The following is a 19,578-nucleotide window of genomic DNA, read 5'->3' as shown; positions in this document are numbered from 1 at the left end:
TTCACACACGGTCATCTGATCTCAAATTAAGCAGAGCTTGTGTTATGGAAACCAGACAACTGATATACTACATATACTACTTTTCTTTTGTAAATACATACTTATATAGATAATTACACCCAGACTCAGGACAAACAGACATGTTCATGCACACAAATGTCTGTCCTGGGTGGGAATCGAACCCACGACCTTTGGCATGAAAGGCAAGTAACTACCAACCACGCCAACCGGCTCGCCAAAAAATCAATACGTCAATACTATCGAAAAATCATTGATTATCGATAGTCCAAAACTATCGATTTTATCGATAATGGACTATCGACATGCAACACTACCCGGTATTACTTATACCTAAAATGAAAGTCATATAATGTATTACATTCATATAATCAGGGTAATGTCGTCAACTACGGTTGTTCCGAGCTGATGACAGCGGAGCGCATCGGAGAGATGAGCGCCAAGCTGGTGTCTTTCCTGAACCTGGCGGGCCACAGCAAGTACCAACGCACCACGCTCCACGGGCTCACGGGTTACTCCCCGCACTACGCCATGCTCGTTGTAAGTATGTTTATTTATTACTAGTTCCCATACGTGTTCCCATACATTTTTACAAACAGCTCAAAATCAAAATAATTTATTCAGGTAATAATATATAAACCTAACACCGGCTCAAACTGTAGATCCTACTAAAAATAATCGGCAAAAAACTAAACTCTTTTGCTACAATTAAACTATGTAAGAGTTTAAACACAATTTTTTATCATATTTATAAACCCTTATCGAGCAATACGTCTTATTAATGAAAGTTTTTTTAAGAGAGAGAGAGTTGGTTCCTCCTAACTGGCCTAGGCCAGTCTGGGTACGGGCCGCGGGGTTGCCCCCTAACCTGTCGTGTCTTTAATTTTTGGCCCGAGGGGCCAGGGTCACAGCGACCCAGTGGCTGTAAGTTTTTTAATTCAGCTACAAGATAATATTATAGATGGCACTGTAGTCATATTATCAACTTGTACTATAAAGTTTTTTTTTTATTTCTAGATTTCGGCAACAGCCGGTATAACTCGCATCACAGAAGAACACATCGGTCTTCTGCTGGCTTTGGACATGCCGTTCTTCGCAGTCATCAACAAATGTGAACTGGTTAGCAACATCAATGCTGTTGTAGCGAGGCTGACTCAATTGTTGGAACCCGCTAATAAGGTCAGTGATTTTATTTTAAAAAGCATCTATAAAGACTAGCTTATAAACTAGGTTATTATTTCTTACATCAATGCTTTTGGGTGATGGTGACCACTTACCATCAGGTGGCCCAATTGCACACATTTAACATAAAGAGAAGTCGGGGGGGGGGGGAATTTACTTTCCCATTTATAATATTAGTATATATTGTAATTGGAAATATGCAGGTTTCCTCGCGATGTTCTTCAAGGAGCACGAGATGATAAATCAGGGATGCTGTATAATTTATAGATTTATTTAAATTTAAAGTAATGGTATATATTGGTATTATTACAGAAACCGCTGTTAATAACTGACGAGAATATGGCAAGGAACTGCGTTGCGCCGCAAAAGTCGATACTGGACAACATAGACAATCTAGACGAGGAAATCAAAAAGGATGAGGAGTGAGTAGCTTCACAGGCCTTTATTTAACCCGAAGTGTTTCTGGGTGAACTCTTATGTATGACCTTAAGACGAGTTCCATACTATTGGTAATGGTAATAGTATTGTCTATAGCTACGCCAACCACCCTTGCTAGATACTTGCCTTTCACGCCAAAGGTTGTGAGTTCGGTTCCCACTCAGGACAGACAATTGTGTGCATTAACATGTCTGTTTTTCCTGAGTCTGTGTGTAATTGTCTATACAATAGTATATCAGTTGTCTGGTTGCCATAGTACAAGCTCTGCTTAGTTTCGGATCAGATATATATGTATAGTTGAACGCAAATCACAGTAGTGTCGGCCGGCAGGGTGGCCGTGTTCCCGGTAAGCTGCGTGCGCGGCGCCGGCCTCAACGCGCTGCACGCGTGCCTGCTGGCGCTGGCTCCGCGCCGCGACCTGCACCGCCCCGAGGACTTGAGTGAACCATATGTTGCGCAGTTGACTAGTATCCTTTTTATTAAATTATAAATGTTATAATTTATGTCACTTTACAGGAGGCGTGCGAGTTTCAAATAGACGAAATTTTCCACGTAGGGTACTCGACGGGGCCCGTCGTGGGGGGACTGCTCGCGCGAGGGCGACTCTACGAGGGCGACGAAATTATCATAGGTGCGTTGCGTTCTGTTAGTTTTGAGATGAATAGAGCGACGTATATTTAACACCCCTCCCCCAGGACCTCTGGAGTCCGGCGAGTTCGCGGAGATATCCGTGCGCACGATATACCGCAACCGCGTCCCGTGCGGCAGCGTGCGCGCGGGACAGTCGGCGTCGCTGGGCCTGGGGCGCTTTCCGCCGGGACTGCGGCAGGGCATGTTGCTGCTAGCGCGGCCGGGGGGCTACGCCGCGGGACTATCAGAACTAGTCCACTCGTCGCAAGCTTCGGAGAAGAATCAAAAGAACGCGAGGAGACAGAACAAGAATATCCTCCAGGACATCGCCAACGTGAAGAACAGCCTCACGAAGACTTCGGAAACGAAGTGCACGAACGTGTACGTGTCGGACGACGGGAGCAAGTACAGCGACGCGCACGTGTCGAGCGACACGCAGGACAAGTGCGTGTGTGACGACCTGGTGTTCCTCGAAGACCCAAACGACCCTAGACGCTGTATATACTTTCAGGTGAGCAGAAAACTCTACTCGTTTTTAAAAGATTAGCAAACCTTAGATATGCGATTCCACGCGATTCGCTACCAGCTCTGCTGTATTGTACACCACAAACACTTCTCGATCAATATATCTCTATATATAACACGACACTGTCACACTTAACTACTTATATACACTTTAGTTTTACTTACAAAGTTCCGATAACAACTTCACAGATAACCAAAACGCTAAATTTTTCGCGAATCCATAGTCAATACCACAGAATATTAAGATTTCGACCAAATTTCAAGGTCAAAGTGGCTTATATACTCTACTTGCTATTGGAATCGACTATAGACTTGTATATGTTTGCACAGCACATTGTGTGTGTGTGTGTTTTTTATCCGTAACAGCACGTGAATGTCCTACTGCTGGGCTAAAGGCCTCCTCTCCCTTTTTTGAGGAGAAGGTTTGGAGCTTATTCCACCACGCTGCTCCAGTGCGGTTTGGTAAATACACATGTGGCAGAATTTCAGTGAAATTAGACACATGCAGGTTTCCTCACGATGTTTTCCTTCATCGTAAAGTACGAGATGACTTATAATCACAAATTAAGTACATGAAAATTCAGTGGTGCCTGGATCATCTCGGCTGTTTTTTTATATGCTAGCAATATTAGCACAGACTGTGCAATATAATATGTAATGCGGTCATGAATTAAATTTAATTGAATGTAACAGGCATCCGTGCATGTCCTGAGACACTCCACGGCCATCTACCCAGGGTTCCAGTCCTCTGTGCATGTCGGGAACGTGCGTCAGACGGCCATTATCGAGGTAACGAATACATACATCAAACTCACTTGGCGGAATGGAATTAAATAGTTTAATTTTGGTATAATTTGTGGTGTTGCGTAAAATACTTAAGTATGATAATGATATTTATTTTCTTATGTTATATTCCTGTTTAGCGGTAAAATATCTGATAAGTGGGTGGTACCTACCCAGGCGGGTTTGCACAATGCCCTTACCACCAGTTACCACACACACTTATAATATATTCTGCCACCAAACAGCAATAGCATTGTTGTTGGTGAGTAAAACAGTGTAACTACAGGCACGAGGGACATAACATCTTAGTTCCCAAGGTTGGTGACGCATTGGTGATGTAAGCGATGGTTAATATTTATTGCGGTGTCAATGTCTATGGGCGGTGGTGACCACTTACCATCGGGTTGCTCATCTCATCGCTGACCACGGATATATTTTTCGCTTTAGGGTATAATGTCTCCGAACAACGTGCTGAGGGCGGGCGAGGGGGCCTCCGTGCTGTTCAGGTTCGCCCGCTGTCCGGAGTACCTCGTGCGGGGCCGCCGGCTGCTGTTCACGGCGGGGCTGGGGACAAGGTACCTCTCAACGAACCCAACGATAACTTCTAATTACAGTTGAATTGTTGAGCCAATAAAGTATATCGTCAGCTCAGTGTTGGTATCCGAGATTGCTAGCTCCACTGACTTTCACACATTTAATTTATAAGTGTTCGGTGAAGGAAATCCATGCATCGAATCAGGTTGTGGAATAAGCTCAAACCTTCTCCTGAGAAGGAGAGGTTTTAGCCCAGCTGTGGGACATTTATATACTGTAACTGTTTTGAATCATGTTGGAATAAGTTTTGTTCTTAAGAAGAGATATCTTCGACCAACAGACACTTTTGTACTTTACTAGCAAAACCCGGAAGGTGGCTGTTAATGTGGTACAGCGCCATCTAGCGGCGTTACAACGAAGTGGATATTATAAAATCATCCATGAGACATTCATCTAAATTTCAACTATAATGGTGATTCAAACGGTCCGAACTCTATTAATCACAAACAGATACACAAACAGCCATTTTTATATATTAACGAAATTGTTTTGTTACAGAGCCATCGGCCGGGTCACGCAAACCTTCCCGTACATACCATGAATTCTATAGAACACGGCTCCAATGTAAAATTCGAGATCTCTCTAGAATATTCTAGATAAATTAAATATATTAATTGTATCTGTAACCAGTTTTCTTGTCGTGTTCACTTCATGATTGCGTGGGGGGCGTTTCGCCTTGCGGATTAAATTACAAAAAACGACAAACGATGATAGTATTTTTATGTTACATAAAAACAGTGTTGCCAACCTCTTAGAAGCATCCTCCTGACGGATGAATTGAAATAAATACAAAATACATTTATAATATGATGTTAAAAAAAAGCAAATCAAGTACTGCAAGTAGCATTAGTAAACTTGAAATATACTCAATTAAATGAAGCTGAAGAGTTAATCCCCGGAGAAAATTTCTTTAAGAAATGTTCCTCCTAAAAAATGTCTAACCTGAAAATATCCTATTTGATTTCATCTGACATAGCCTTATTTAGGGGGAAAACCCCCAAGTTGGCAACACTGTATAAAAAAAATGTGGACCATCCATATAAACTTTCATATATTTAACACTAGCGGACAAATTTTTAATAAAGCATCATACGTGATCGAGCAAATTTTCACTCATAACTCATTTTTATTCAGTCAGTTAATTAATCAGTGTCAGAGTTTTTATTACGTATATAACATACATGCAAAACGTCTATGCTTATGTATAAATAATATTGCAATATATAAAGGCTTATATATATATGACAATATAATACATCCAATTTCTAGTTAATATTAAACAATTATATAACTAGGTTTATGAAATAACGTACATACACAATGGATATTACATCTTGGTTCCCAATGTTGGTGGCACATTGACAATATAAATGATGGTTAATATTTCTTAAAACGCCAATGACGCGGTGGAGAATTACCACCAAAATTACATTAGCCTTCCTATTCGAAATTAAAAAAGAGAAACAGAAATCGCAACAGTAAAAGGTTATAAATCTTTATAATTGAAAATATAGTATTTATTTTAATATAGTATATTCCAATCGTAGGAGTAAATATAAACTAACTTTATATTTCCATATCCCGTGATAGTCGCTAACAGCTCAGTTTAACTACTTTCTCGAATAAAACGCAATTTTTTCGCAAATCCATAATGAATATCACAGATAACTCAAAATCTCGACCAATGATATCGCGCCAATTCAATGTCGGTTGTTAATTTGCCTTTGTCTACTCTTGTGGCTTTAATACACTAGTTATTTTCTATTTAAATGAAATAACATATTTATATGCATACATATATAACGTACCTGTTTTTAAAATGATAATCACGCCCCAAGGAACAAATCTTTAGGTTTGTATATTTTTTTTTTTTGTTAATGGTAGCTCTTACAATGCCGATGTTACTTTTGCATTAAGCCGCGCTGATATGTAAGACTCCAATAACAATTGATTAAAAATTTAAAACAATAATGTTGTACGGTAAAATAATTTTTGTATTTATTAAAAAAAAAAAAAAACATGCTTAGCATTTTAAAAACACAAACGTCATGACGCCATTTTGAATTACAATTTTGGCGCCATTAATATAATCACTACCTCAAGAGGTAAACCAAAATTAGCTTTCATATTTTTGTATTTAAACTTTGTACATTAAATGATATATCCAGTTCCTGTTTATAAATTGCAATTTTAAGTTAATGATACATATTTATATAACATTACGATATCTAACTATCAATGATCGGATTATTTAATGCCGATTTTACTTTAGACGATATGACATTGAATTTTTATGATTTGTATTAATTAAAAAATTTTTATACCTATCTGTGGTATCGATATTAATTAAACTACAATAATATTAAACATAATTTGTGTGTCAGAAAATTCTGAGTAGCAGCCCGGAGTCTGGAAGTTGGAAATAAGTACACTCCCGTGCTTCGGAAAGCACATAAAGCTGATGGTCCTGCGCCTAAACTCTTTCCGGTGGTATCGGATTGCCGTCCCATCGGATTATGAGAGTTAGGGAATAGGGAGTGCACCTGTGTTTGCGCACACACTTGTGCACTATAATATCTCCTGCGTATTTGGCTAATCAATCTTGAGATTGGCCGCCGTAGCCGAAATCGGTCTGGAGGACATTATTATTATAATTCAATTATAGATTAAAAGAGTCAATTAGTTTCAGTTAGGATTACAGTGTTAATGTACCAGGAGATCATAAACAGTGTGTCGGTCTTACCGAACGGTTAGATTAAAACTGTAAAACTCCTGGTACATTAACACTGTAATCATAACTGAAACTAATTGACTCTTTTAATCTAATCGTTCGGTGAAACCGTCTCACTGTTTATGATCTCCTGGTACATTAACACTGTAATCCTTACTGAAACTAATTGACTCTTTTAATCTAATCGTTCGGTGAGACCGACTCACTGTTTATGATCTCCTGGTACATTAACACTGTAATCCTAACTGAAACTAATTGACTCTTTTAATCTAATCGTTCGGTGAAACCGTCTCACTGATTATGTTCTCCTGGTACATTAACAACGTAATCCTAATTCTAAATCTTTGAAACTAATAATAATAATATCCTGGGACATTTTTCACACACGGCCATCTGATCCCAGATTAAGCTCGTACAAAACTCGTGCTATGGAAACCAGACAACTGATATACTACATATACTACTTTTCTTTTGTAAATACATACTTATACAGAAAATTACACTTAGACTCAGGACAAACAGACATGTTCATGCACACAAATGTCTGTCCTGGGTGGGAATCGAACCCACAACCTTCGGCGTGAAAAGGCAAGTATCTACCAACCGCGCCAAACGTCTCGTCAAAATTAACTCTTTTAATCTAATCGTTCGGTGAGACCGACTCACTGTTTATGATCTCCTGGTACATTAACACTGTAATCCTAACTGGAACTAATTGACTCTTTTAATCTAATCGTTCGGTGAGACCGACTCACTGTTTATGATCTCCTGGTACATTAACACTGTAATCCTAACTGAAACTAATTGACTCTTTTAATCTAATCGTTCGGTGAAACCGTCTCACTGATTATGTTCTCCTGGTACATTAACAACGTAATCCTAATTCTAAATCTTTGAAACTAATAATAATAATATCCTGGGACATTTTTCACACACGGCCATCTGATCCCAGATTAAGCTCGTACAAAACTCGTGCTATGGAAACCAGACAACTGATATACTACATATACTACTTTTCTTTTGTAAATACATACTTATACAGAAAATTACACTTAGACTCAGGACAAACAGACATGTTCATGCACACAAATGTCTGTCCTGGGTGGGAATCGAACCCACAACCTTCGGCGTGAAAAGGCAAGTATCTACCAACCGCGCCAAACGTCTCGTCAAAATTAACTCTTTTAATCTAATCGTTCGGTGAGACCGACTCACTGTTTATGATCTCCTGGTACATTAACACTGTAATCCTAACTGGAACTAATTGACTCTTTTAATCTAATCGTTCGGTGAGACCGACTCACTGTTTATGATCTCCTGCTACATTAACACTGTAATCCTAACTGAAACTAATTGACTCTTTTAATCTAATCGTTCGGTGAGACCGTCTCACTGTTTATGATCTCCTGGTACATTAACACTGTAATCCTAACTGAAACTAATTGACTCTTTTAATCTAATCGTTCGGTGAAACCGTCTCACTGTTTATGTTCTCCTGGTACATTAACAACGTAATCCTAATTCTAAATCTTTGAAACTAATAATAATAATATCCTGGGACATTTTTCACACACGGCCATCTGATCCCAGATTAAGCTCGTACAAAACTCGTGCTATGGAAACCAGACAACTGATATACTACATATACTACTTTTCTTTTGTAAATACATACTTATACAGAAAATTACACTTAGACTCAGGACAAACAGACATGTTCATGCACACAAATGTCTGTCCTGGGTGGGAATCGAACTCACAACCTTCGGCGTGAAAAGGCAAGTATCTACCAACCGCGCCAAACGTCTCGTCAAAATTAACTCTTTTAATCTAATCGTTCGGTGAGACCGACTCACTGTTTATGATCTCCTGGTACATTAACACTGTAATCCTAACTGGAACTAATTGACTCTTTTAATCTAATCGTTCGGTGAGACCGACTCACTGTTTATGATCTCCTGCTACATTAACACTGTAATCCTAACTGAAACTAATTGACTCTTTTAATCTAATCGTTCGGTGAGACCGTCTCACTGTTTATGTTCTCCTGGTACATTAACAACGTAATCCTAATTCTAAATCTTTGAAACTAATAATAATAATGTCCTGGGACATTTTTCACACACGGCCATCTGATCCCAAATTAAGCTAGTACAAAACTCGTGCTATGGAAACCTGATAACTGATATACTACATATACTACTTTTCTTTTGTAAATACATACTTATACAGAAAATTACACTTAGACTCAGGACAAACAGACATGTTCATGCACAGAAATGTCTGTCCTGGGTGGGAATCGAAACCACAACCATCGGCGTGAAAAGGCAAGTATCTACTAACCGCGCCAAACGTCTAGTCAAAATTAACTCTTTTAATCTAATAGTTCGGTAAGACAGACTCATTGTTTATGATCTCCTAGTACATTAATACTGTAATCCTATCTGAAACTAATTGACTCTTTTAATCTAATCGTTCGGTGAGACCGACACACTGTTTATGATCTCCTGGTACATTAACACTGTAATCCTAACTGAAACTAATTGACTCTTTTAATCTAATCGTTCGGTGAGACCGTCTCACTGTTTATGATCTCCTGGTACATTAACACTGTAATCCTAACTGAAACTAATTGACTCTTTTAATGTAATCGTTCGGTGAGACTGACTCACTGTTTATGATCGATCTCCTGGTACATTAACACTGTAATCCTAACTGAAAGTAATTGACTCTTTTAATCTAATCGTTCGGTGAGACCGACGCACTGTTTATGATCTCCTGCTACATTAACACTGTAATCCTAACTGAAACTAATTGACTCTTTTAATCTAATCGTTCGGTGAGACTGACACACTGTTTATGTTCTCCTGGTACATTAACACTGTAAGCCTAACTGAAATTAATTGACTCCTTTAATGGCCCACTGGTAAGAACGCGTGAATCTTAACCGATGATCGTGGGTTCAAACCCGGGCAAGCACCACTGAATTTTCATGTGCTTAATTTGTGATTATAATTCATCTCGTGCTTTACGGTGAAGGAAAACATCGTGAGGAAACCTGCATGTGTCTAATTTCACTGAAATTCTGCCACATGTGAATTCTACCAACCCGCATTGGAGCAGCGTGGTGGAATAAGCTCCAAACCTTCTCATCAAAAAGAGGAGAGGAGGCCTTTAGCCCAGCAGTGGGACATTCACAGGCTGTTACGGTTACGGTACTTCCGAAAGTATCGTCTTGTGTCAATATTGTCGATATTATCGATAGTTACTATAGCTCTCTGTTCACAATACTATTGATAACTCGTTTGCCTGCCTCGTTGGTCAAGCCACTAGGCTTGATATAAGACCGCAGACCCCGGAGGTCCTGGGTTCAATTCCCAGATCGGGCCAATAAAAAGTTATTGGGTTTTTCTGTTAGAAAATTCTCAGTAGCAGCCCGGAGTCCGGAAGTTGGAAGTGTGTACACTCCCGTGCCTCGGAAAGCACGTAAAGCCGTTGGTCCTGCGCTTGAACTCTTTCCGGTCGTGTCGGGTCGCCGTCCCATCGGATTATGAGAGTTAAGGAATAGGGAGTGCACCTGTGTTTGCGCACACACTTGTGCACTATAATATCTCCTGCGTAGTTGGCTAATCTCTCTTGAGAATGGCCACCGTGGCCGAAATCGGTCTGGAGGACATTATTATTATTATTAATAATATTGATAACAGCAATCCATAGGTATTCATTCGATAGTAACGATTTAATAAAACTTCATTAATAATAGTGTTGTTACTGGGCCTACTACATTACTTATCTTGAGAAAGCAATAATAATATAATAATAATAATAATGATAATACCCCACCGACGTATCTTTACGTTGCCGACGTGGTGGGGCTTGTTTTTTTTTTATATGTCCGGGAAGCGCACAACTGTGCGCTTCAATGATTCTTAGGGCTATGCCAATAGAGCTACTCATGTTGGATTGGCCTAAGATGAGAAGACAGACCAAGAGAGATACAACCCAAGCCAAGGTGGAACAGCGTACGCCGAGGGCTCCATGGCTAAGGGGGTGCTTAGTCGTTAGTATGCGAACTTTAGAGACAAGGGGACCTCTAATTTAATTTACCCTTATCACAGTGAATGCAGGGCTCTGCTGTGATTGACTTTTATGTCCCTAGCTACTCGTGGGAATAATATGATAACTAGGTCTAAAACTAAAAAATATATACAGGCAAACGAGCCATCGTTAGAAGAAGAGTCCACGCAGACTTCTAATTCATCCTCCAAATCTTTATTCCCATCAATACCCTCTTCATCACCAATTTTGTATGCATCTTCACCAAATTCATCATCAACCGGTGCTCAACTGGCGGATGTTGCACAGGAGACAAATTTTGTCAGTGAACCTGTGCCCACCACCAGTGGCGTAAAAAAACGTAAAAAATGGAGTATGGAAATGAATAAGTTCATCCTACGTACCTACCTATATCTTACAAATTTAGAATCAGACACAAATTCATATCTTTCTTCATTACGTATAAAATTTATAGATAAATATCCACATATGGAAGTAAGCAGACAGAGAATTGGTGACCAACGTTACCAAGAGCTATTATACAAAAGAAATTATTATCACAAGAAACCATTGATCAGATTTACGATGAAGTTAGAACAGAATTGCAAGTAATCCAAACTCAGATACAACAAAACGCCACAAATCTTAAAACATCCCTTAACACACTAACACGAAAACGTATGAAATGGACAAATGAATGCAATGAAGCAATTATTAGGATTTATTTCAAAATAACACAATTAGAGACTAATAGGACCGCTTATAGAAAACATTTGTATGAAGAGTTTATAATCTTATACCCAGAGTTTACACACATTACAGAGCAAAGATTAGCGGATCGACGAAGGGCAATAATAAATAATAAATATATTAAACAAGATAGATTAACACTGATTAAACAACAAGTAGCAGATGATTTACATTATACACACACACTAACCGAAGACACAGATAATGAACATTTACAAACAACAGAACAAAGTAATATTACACACTACGATGCATTCAAATCTAATTCAGCAATGCATTAAACCAAACTCACAAGCTAGGAAAATGCAAAACACTACAGTTACATGCACTGATTCCGTTACATCAACCCTTATCGATGAACAAAACATAGAAAGTATCACCCACGATCATGATGTGACCTTAGAAGTAAACACTAAAATAGAGAACACATTCGTTCATGCTCTAGAACATTTTTGTGATACTGAACCAACTAGCAGACCATACATTCCAAAACAAAGAACTTCTAAAAAGTTTTCATTAATAATGAAATACATAGATACGATGATACTGACAAAATTTGTAAACACTGATACTGATTTTATCACTCTACAGACAATAATTTACTGTGCAGCATGGACAGCAGCTAAATGTAATGGGGCAAGAATGACATTCTTAACACAAAACAACCATCAAAACAAATCATACAGAAAACCTAGCTGGCAAAGAAGATTAAATCTCGTATTAAAGACATACCTTAACTCTAAAAACATAATAAAAGCTATTAACACATTTGCCATACCCTTACTTACGTACTCTTTCGGAATAATACAATGGTCAAAAAGTGACATAAAAAAATTGCAGCGAACTATAAGCACTCACTTCACTAAATATAGGAAACATCATCCAAAATCTTGTATTCAAAGGCTCACACTACCACGCAAAGAAGGAGGAAAAGGATTAATAGACATACACAATTTACACAATAAGCAGATACTCTCACTCAGACCATACTTCCATGATAAATCCGAACACTCACCTCTACATAGACACGCAACAGAAATAGACAAAAAGCTTACACCATTAAACCTACATGACAAAAACACTCAAGTAAACGAACATATCATAAGTAAACAACAACAAATGTTGGCATGGGCTGAAAAAACACTGCATGGGAGGCACCGAGCCTATTTGAACCAACCCCACGTCGACAAAGAGAAGTCGAACGAATGGCTCAAACGAGGTGAACTGTTCCCTGACACCGAAGGTTTTATGCTCGCCATTCAAGACCAAATAATAGAAACTCGTAACTATAGGAAGTACATAATGAAGGATAATAATCAACCTACTGACTTATGTAGACAATGTAACGCAGCCTCTGAAACTATTCAGCACATAACGGGGGCTTGCAAATCTCTCGCATAGACCGATTATAAGCATCGACATGATCAAGTGGCTGCAATCATACACCAACATTTAGCATACAAATATAAACTTATAACAGAAATGAATCTATATTACAAATATAAACCGGAAAGTGTATTAGACACTAGAAACCACAAAATCTACTGGGATAGAACAATAATAACTGACAAAACTATCTGTTATAATAGACCAGATATTACCGTTCATGATAAAATCAATAGAATCGTTTATCTTATCGATATAGCCGTTCTTATTCACATAACATACAAACCACAATATCTGAAAAGTTAAGTAAATATCAAGATATCGCCATAGAAATTAAAACGCAATGGAAAGCACAAACAGTACACATAGTCCCAATAGTCCTATCATCCACAGGTATCGTGCCAAAATCCTTGACACAAAGTCTGAACACCTTACAAATGCCAGCGTATATCCTCCATATACTTCAAAAAGTCATAATCCTTAACACCTGCCGTATCACCCAAAAGTTTATATCATCATCCACTTTATCATCAACGTTTTTAATATAATCAACACTCCTTAACGCTTGGCTGCAGCCCGCGTTTTCGGTTTAAACTCTTCGAAAGAAGAGAAACTTTAAAAGTTAAATAGAAATAATAATAATATTGGACATTATTCACACACGGTCATCTGATCCCAAATTAAGCAGAGCTTGTATTATGGAAACCAGACAACTGATATACTACATATACTACTTTTCTTTTGTAAATACATACTTATATAGATAATTACACCCAGACTCAGGACAAACAGACATGTTCATGCACACAAATGTCTGTCCTGGGTGGGAATCGAACCCACGACCTTTGGCATGAAAGGCAAGTAACTACCAACCACGCCAACCGGCTCGTCAAAAAATCAATACGTCAATACTATTGAAAAATCATTGATTATCGATAGTCCAAAACTATCGATTTTATCGATAATGGACTATCGACATGCAACACTACCCGGTATTACTTATACCTAAAATGAAAGTCATATAATGTATTACATTCATATAATCAGGGTAATGTCGTCAACTACGGTTGTTCCGAGCTGATGACAGCGGAGCGCATCGGAGAGAGGAGCGCCAAGCTGGTGTCTTTCCTGGACCTGGCGGGCCACAGCAAGTTACAACGCACCACGCTCCACGGGCTCACGGGTTACTCCCCTCACTACGCCATGCTCGTTGTAAGTATGTTTATTTATTACTAAACCCCATAAGTGTGGGGGTGGCTCAGATTTTAGGTATCCTAAGTCTTTTTCTATAGCCCTGATAACGTGTTTTCAAATTATTATTAGGTAAGGATTTTTTTGGAGTCCCATATCAAACCAAAAGTTAATTTTCATTTTATTGAATAAATATCTTATCTTATTAATACATTTTTACAAACAGCTCAAAATCAACATAATTTATTCAGGTAATAATATATAAACCTAACACTGGCTCAAACTGTAGATCCTACTAAAAATAATCGGCAAAAAACTAAACTCTTTTGCTACAATTAAACTATGTAAGAGTTTAAACACAATGAAAGTTTTTTAAGAGAGAAAGTTGGTTCCTCCTAACTGGACTAGGCCAGTCTGGGTACGGGCTGCGGGGTTGCCCCCTAACCTGTCGTGTCTTTAATTTTTGGCCCGAGGGGCCAGGGTCACAGCGACCCAGTGGCTGTAAGTTTTTTAATTCAGCTACAAGATAATATTATAGATGGCACCGTAGTCATATTATCAACTTATACTATAAAGTTTTTTTTTATTTCTAGATTTCGGCAACAGCCGGTATAACTCGCATCACAGAAGAACACATCGGTCTTCTGCTTGCTTTGGACATGCCGTTCTTCGCAGTCATCAACAAGTGTGAACTGGTTAGCAACATCAACGCTGTTGTAGCGAGGCTGGCTCAATTGTTGGAACCCGCTAATAAGGTCAGTGATTTTATTTTAAATAGCATCTATAAAGACTAGCTTATAAACTAGGTTATTATTTCTTACATCAATGCTTATGGGTGATGGTGACCACTTACCATCAGGTGGCCCAATTGCACACATATAACATAAAGAGAAGCCAGGGGGGGGGGAAAGTTTAAAAGACAAACAGATATATTTACTTTCCCATTTATAATATTAGTATATATTGTAATTGGAAACATGCAGGTTTGCTCGCGATGTTCTTCAAGGAGCACGAGATGATAAATCAGGGATGCTGTATAATTTATAGATTTATTTAAATTTAAAGTAATGGTATATATTAGTATTATTACAGAAACCGCTGTTAATAACTGACGAGAATATGGCAAGGAACTGCGTTGCGCCGCAAAAGTCGATACTGGACACCATAGACAATCTAGACGAGGAAATCAAAAAGGATGAGGAGTGAGTAGCTTCACAGGCCTTTATTTAACCCGAAGTGTTTCTGGGTGAACTCTTATGTATGACCTTAAAACGAGTTCCATACTATTGGTAATGGTAATAGTATTGTCTATAGCTACGCCAACCACCCTTGCTAGATACTTGCCTTTCACGCCAAAGGTTGTGGGTTCGGTTCCCACTCAGGACAGACAATTGTGTGCATTAACATGTCTGTTTTTCCTGAGTCTGTGTGTAATTGTCTATACAATAGTATATCAGTTTTCTGGTTGCCATAGTACAAGCTCTGCTTAGTTTCGGATCAGATATATATATATATATATAGTTGAACGCAAATCACAGTAGTGTCGGCCGGCAGGGTGGCCGTGTTCCCGGTAAGCTGCGTGCGCGGCGCCGGCCTCAATGCGCTGCACGCGTGCCTGCTGGCGCTGGCTCCGCGCCGCGACCTGCAACGCCCCGAGGACGTGAGTGAACCATATTTTGCCCAGTTGACTAGTATCCTTTTTATTAAATTATAAATGTTATAATTTATGTCACTTTACAGGAGGCGTGCGAGTTTCAAATAGACGAAATTTTCCACGTAGGGTACTCGACGGGGCCCGTCGTGGGGGGACTGCTCGTGCGAGGGCGACTCTACGAGGGCGACGAAATTATCATAGGTGCGTTGCGTTCTGTTAGTTGTGAGATGAATAGAGCGACGTATATTTAACACCCCCCCCCAGGACCCGCATTGGAGCAGCGTGGTGGAATAAGCTCCAAATCTTCTCCTCAAAAAGGGAGAGGAGGCCTTAGCCCAGCAGTGGGACATTTACAGGCTGTTACTGTACTGAAACGATTTAAAAATGCTTTTTTAAATAACGTGTCTACCGCCAAATGGCATTACTTAATATTATTGTGTGCTAGTTTGAAAGATGAGTTAGACAGTGTAACTATAGGCACAAGAGACGTAATATCTTAATCCCCAAGTTTGATGACGCATTACGATGTTAGGGGTGATTAAAAGACTGTGACAAAGTCTATGGGTAGTGACGACCACTTACCATAAGGTGGTCATTTGCCAGCGTACCTATACGAAATTAAAAAAGTGATATATTTTTTTATTTTCAAAATTCATCGTTACAGATATCAGAACTAGTCCAATCGTCGCAAGCTTCGGAGAAGAATCGAAAGAACGCGAGGAGACAGAACAAGAATATCCTCCAGGACATCGCCAACGTGAAGAACAGCCTCACGAAGACTTCGGACACGAAGTGCACGAACGTGTACGTGTCGGACGACGGGAGCAAGTACAGCGACGCGCACGTGTCGAGCGACAAGCAGGACAAGTGTGTGTGTGACGACCTGGTGTTCCTCGAAGACCCAAACGACCCTAGAGGCTGTATATACTTTCAGGTGAGCAGAAAACTCTACTCGTTTTTAAAAGATTAGCAAACCTTAGATATGCGATTCCATGCGATTCGCTACCAGCTCTGCTGTATTGTACACTACAAACACTTCTCGATCAATATATCTCTATATACAACACGACACTGTTACACTTAAGTTTTACTTACAAAGTTCCGATAACAACTTCACAGATAACCAAAACGCTAAATTTTTCGCGAATCCATAGTCAATACCACAGAATATTAAGATTTCGACCAAATTTCATGGTCAAAGTTGCTTATATACTCTACTTCCTATTGGAATCGACTATAGACTTATATATGTTTGCACAGCACATTGTGTGTGTGTGTGTGTTTTTTTATCCGTAACAGCACGTGAATGTCCTACTGCTGGGCTAAAGACCTCCTCTCCCTTTTTTGAGGAGAAGGTTTGGAGCTTATTCCACCACGCTGCTCCAGTGCGGTTTGGTAAATACACATGTGGCAGAATTTCAGTGAAATTAGACACATGCAGGTTTCCTCACGATGTTTTCCTTCATCGTAAAGTACGAGATGAATTATAATCACAAATTAAGTACATGAAAATTCAGTGGCGCCTGAACCATCTTGGCTGTTTTTTTTATATGCTAGCAATATTAGCACAGACTGTGCAATATAATATGTAATGCGGTCATGAATTAAATTTGATTGAATGTAACAGGCATCCCGTGCATGTCCTGAGACACTCCACGGCCATCTACCCAGGGTTCCAGTTCTCTGTGCATGTCGGGAACGTGCGTCAGACGGCCATTATCGAGGTAACGAATACATACATCAAACTCACTTTGCGGAATGGAATTAAATAGTTTAATTTTGGTATAATTTGTGGTGTTGCGTAAAATACTTAAGTATGATAATGATATTTATTTTTTTATGTTATATTCCTGTTTAGCGGTAGAATATCTGATGAGTGGGTGGTACCTACCCAGGTGGGTTTGCACAATGCCCTTACCACCAGTTACCACACACACTTATAATATATTCTGCCGCCAAACAGCAATAGCATTGTTGTTGGTGACTAAAACAGTGTAACTGCAGGCACGAGGGACATAACATCTTAGTTCCCAAGGTTGGTGACGCATTGGTGATGTAAGCGATGGTTAATATTTATTGCGGTGTCAATGTCTATGGGCGGTGGTGACCACTTACCATCGGGTTGCTCATCTCATCGCTGACCACGGGTATATTTTTCGCTTTAGGGTATAATGTCTCCGAACAACGTGCTGAGGGCGGGCGAGGGGGCCTCCGTGCTGTTCAGGTTCGCCCGCTGTCCGGAGTACCTCGTGCGGGGCCGCCGGCTGCTGTTCACGGCGGGGCTGGGGACAAGGTACCTCTCAACGAACCCAACGATAACTTCTAATTACAGTTGAATTGTTGAGCCAATAAAGTATATCGTCAGCTCAGTGTTGGTATCCGAGATTGCTAGCTCCACTGACTTTCACACATTTAATTTATAAGTGTTCGGTGAAGGAAATCCATGCATCGAATCAGGTTGTGGAATAAGCTCAAACCTTCTCCTGAGAAGGAGAGGTTTTAGCCCAGCTGTGGGACATTTATATACTGTAACTGTTTTGAATCATGTTGGAATAAGTTTTGTTCTTAAGAAGAGATATCTTCGACCAACAGACACTTTTATACTTTACTAGCAAAACCCGGAAGGTGGCTGTTAATGTGGTACAGCGCCATCTAGCGGCGTTACAACGAAGTGGATATTATAAAATCATCCATGAGACATTCATCTAAATTTCAACTATAATGGTGATTCAAACGGTCCGAACTCTATTAATCACAAACAGATACACAAACAGCCATTTTTATATATTAACGAAATTGTTTTGTTACAGAGCCATCGGCCGGGTCACGCAAACCTTCCCGTACATACCATGAATTCTATAGAACACGGCTCCAATGTAAAATTCGAGATCTCTCTAGTATATTCTAGATAAATTAAATATATTAATTGTATCTGTAACCAGTTTTCTTGTCGTGTTCACTTCATGATTGCGTGGGAGGCGTTTCGCCTTGCGGATAAAATTACAAAAAACGACAAACGATGATGGTATTTTTATGTTACATAAAACAGTGTTGCCAACACTTGTTGTTGACACTCCTTTACCCATTGTCGACAGTCTTTGCGGATACCAGGCCAAATGTAGCGCTCTGTAACTAACTTGACCGTAGGCTTGGCTCCTGGATGGCTTAAATTGTGGAGCGAATCGAATACCTGCTTGCGATATGAAGGTGTGATGAATGGTCGAGGATTACTTTGAGAGACATCGCAGTATACCAGAAGAGCTGGCTCTGACTCTAATCGTATTTTCTTCAACCTAAGCGCAGACCCATTTTTCAGCAGGTCCTGTAGCTCGCTGTCCGCCTCTTGTGCTTTGACCACGGAGTGGTAATCTAAGGGTATAGAAACCGCCTCGATACGCGAAAGGGCATCTGCAACAATATTGTCTTTACCAGCTACATATCTGAAGTCTGTGGTGAATTGGCTTATAAAGTCCAAGTAGCGAAACTGGCGTGGCGAACTGTTCTCTCGGTGATTGGCAAAGACAAACGTAAGTGGTTTATGGTCCGTGATGATACAAAATGTCCGAGCTTCCACCATAAATCTGAAATGTCTAATTGCGTCATACACTGCCAATAACTCTCGGTCATATGGGCTGTACTTTTT

The 19,578-nt window shown here is 39.6% G+C and overlaps 1 protein-coding gene across 1 annotated transcript; it reads left to right on the top strand.

The window, feature by feature from the left end:
- Positions 1 to 511: 511 nt before the first annotated feature.
- Positions 512 to 19,067, top strand: LOC126777944 (uncharacterized). Its single transcript, XM_050501266.1, has 8 exons — positions 512 to 558; positions 1,036 to 1,197; positions 1,513 to 1,622; positions 1,969 to 2,269; positions 2,334 to 2,779; positions 3,487 to 3,582; positions 18,101 to 18,228; positions 19,031 to 19,067. Exons 5-8 carry the CDS (start codon positions 2,471 to 2,473, stop codon positions 19,065 to 19,067), a joined length of 570 nt encoding a protein of 189 aa, XP_050357223.1. The 5' UTR covers positions 512 to 558; positions 1,036 to 1,197; positions 1,513 to 1,622; positions 1,969 to 2,269; positions 2,334 to 2,470.
- Positions 19,068 to 19,578: the final 511 nt, after the last annotated feature.

Source organism: Nymphalis io, chromosome 24 (assembly GCF_905147045.1).
Source record: "Nymphalis io chromosome 24, ilAglIoxx1.1, whole genome shotgun sequence".
Classification (NCBI taxonomy): Eukaryota; Metazoa; Arthropoda; class Insecta; order Lepidoptera; family Nymphalidae; genus Nymphalis; species Nymphalis io.
Note: the sequence above shows the minus strand (reverse complement) of the source record. Positions and strands in the feature narration are given on the sequence as shown.

What these genes read in the sequence shown, in the direction of transcription:
- LOC126777944 (XM_050501266.1), top strand. Translation starts at nt 2,471, where the DNA reads ATGTTGCTGCTAGCGCGGCCGGGGGGCTACGCCGCGGGACTATCAGAA. An exon ending in GACGCTGTATATACTTTCAG is followed by an intron (nt 2,780 to 3,486) that starts GTGAGCAGAAAA and finishes TGAATGTAACAG; the next exon opens with GCATCCGTGCATGTCCTGAG. An exon ending in ACGGCGGGGCTGGGGACAAG is followed by an intron (nt 18,229 to 19,030) that starts GTACCTCTCAAC and finishes CATTGTCGACAG; the next exon opens with TCTTTGCGGATACCAGGCCA.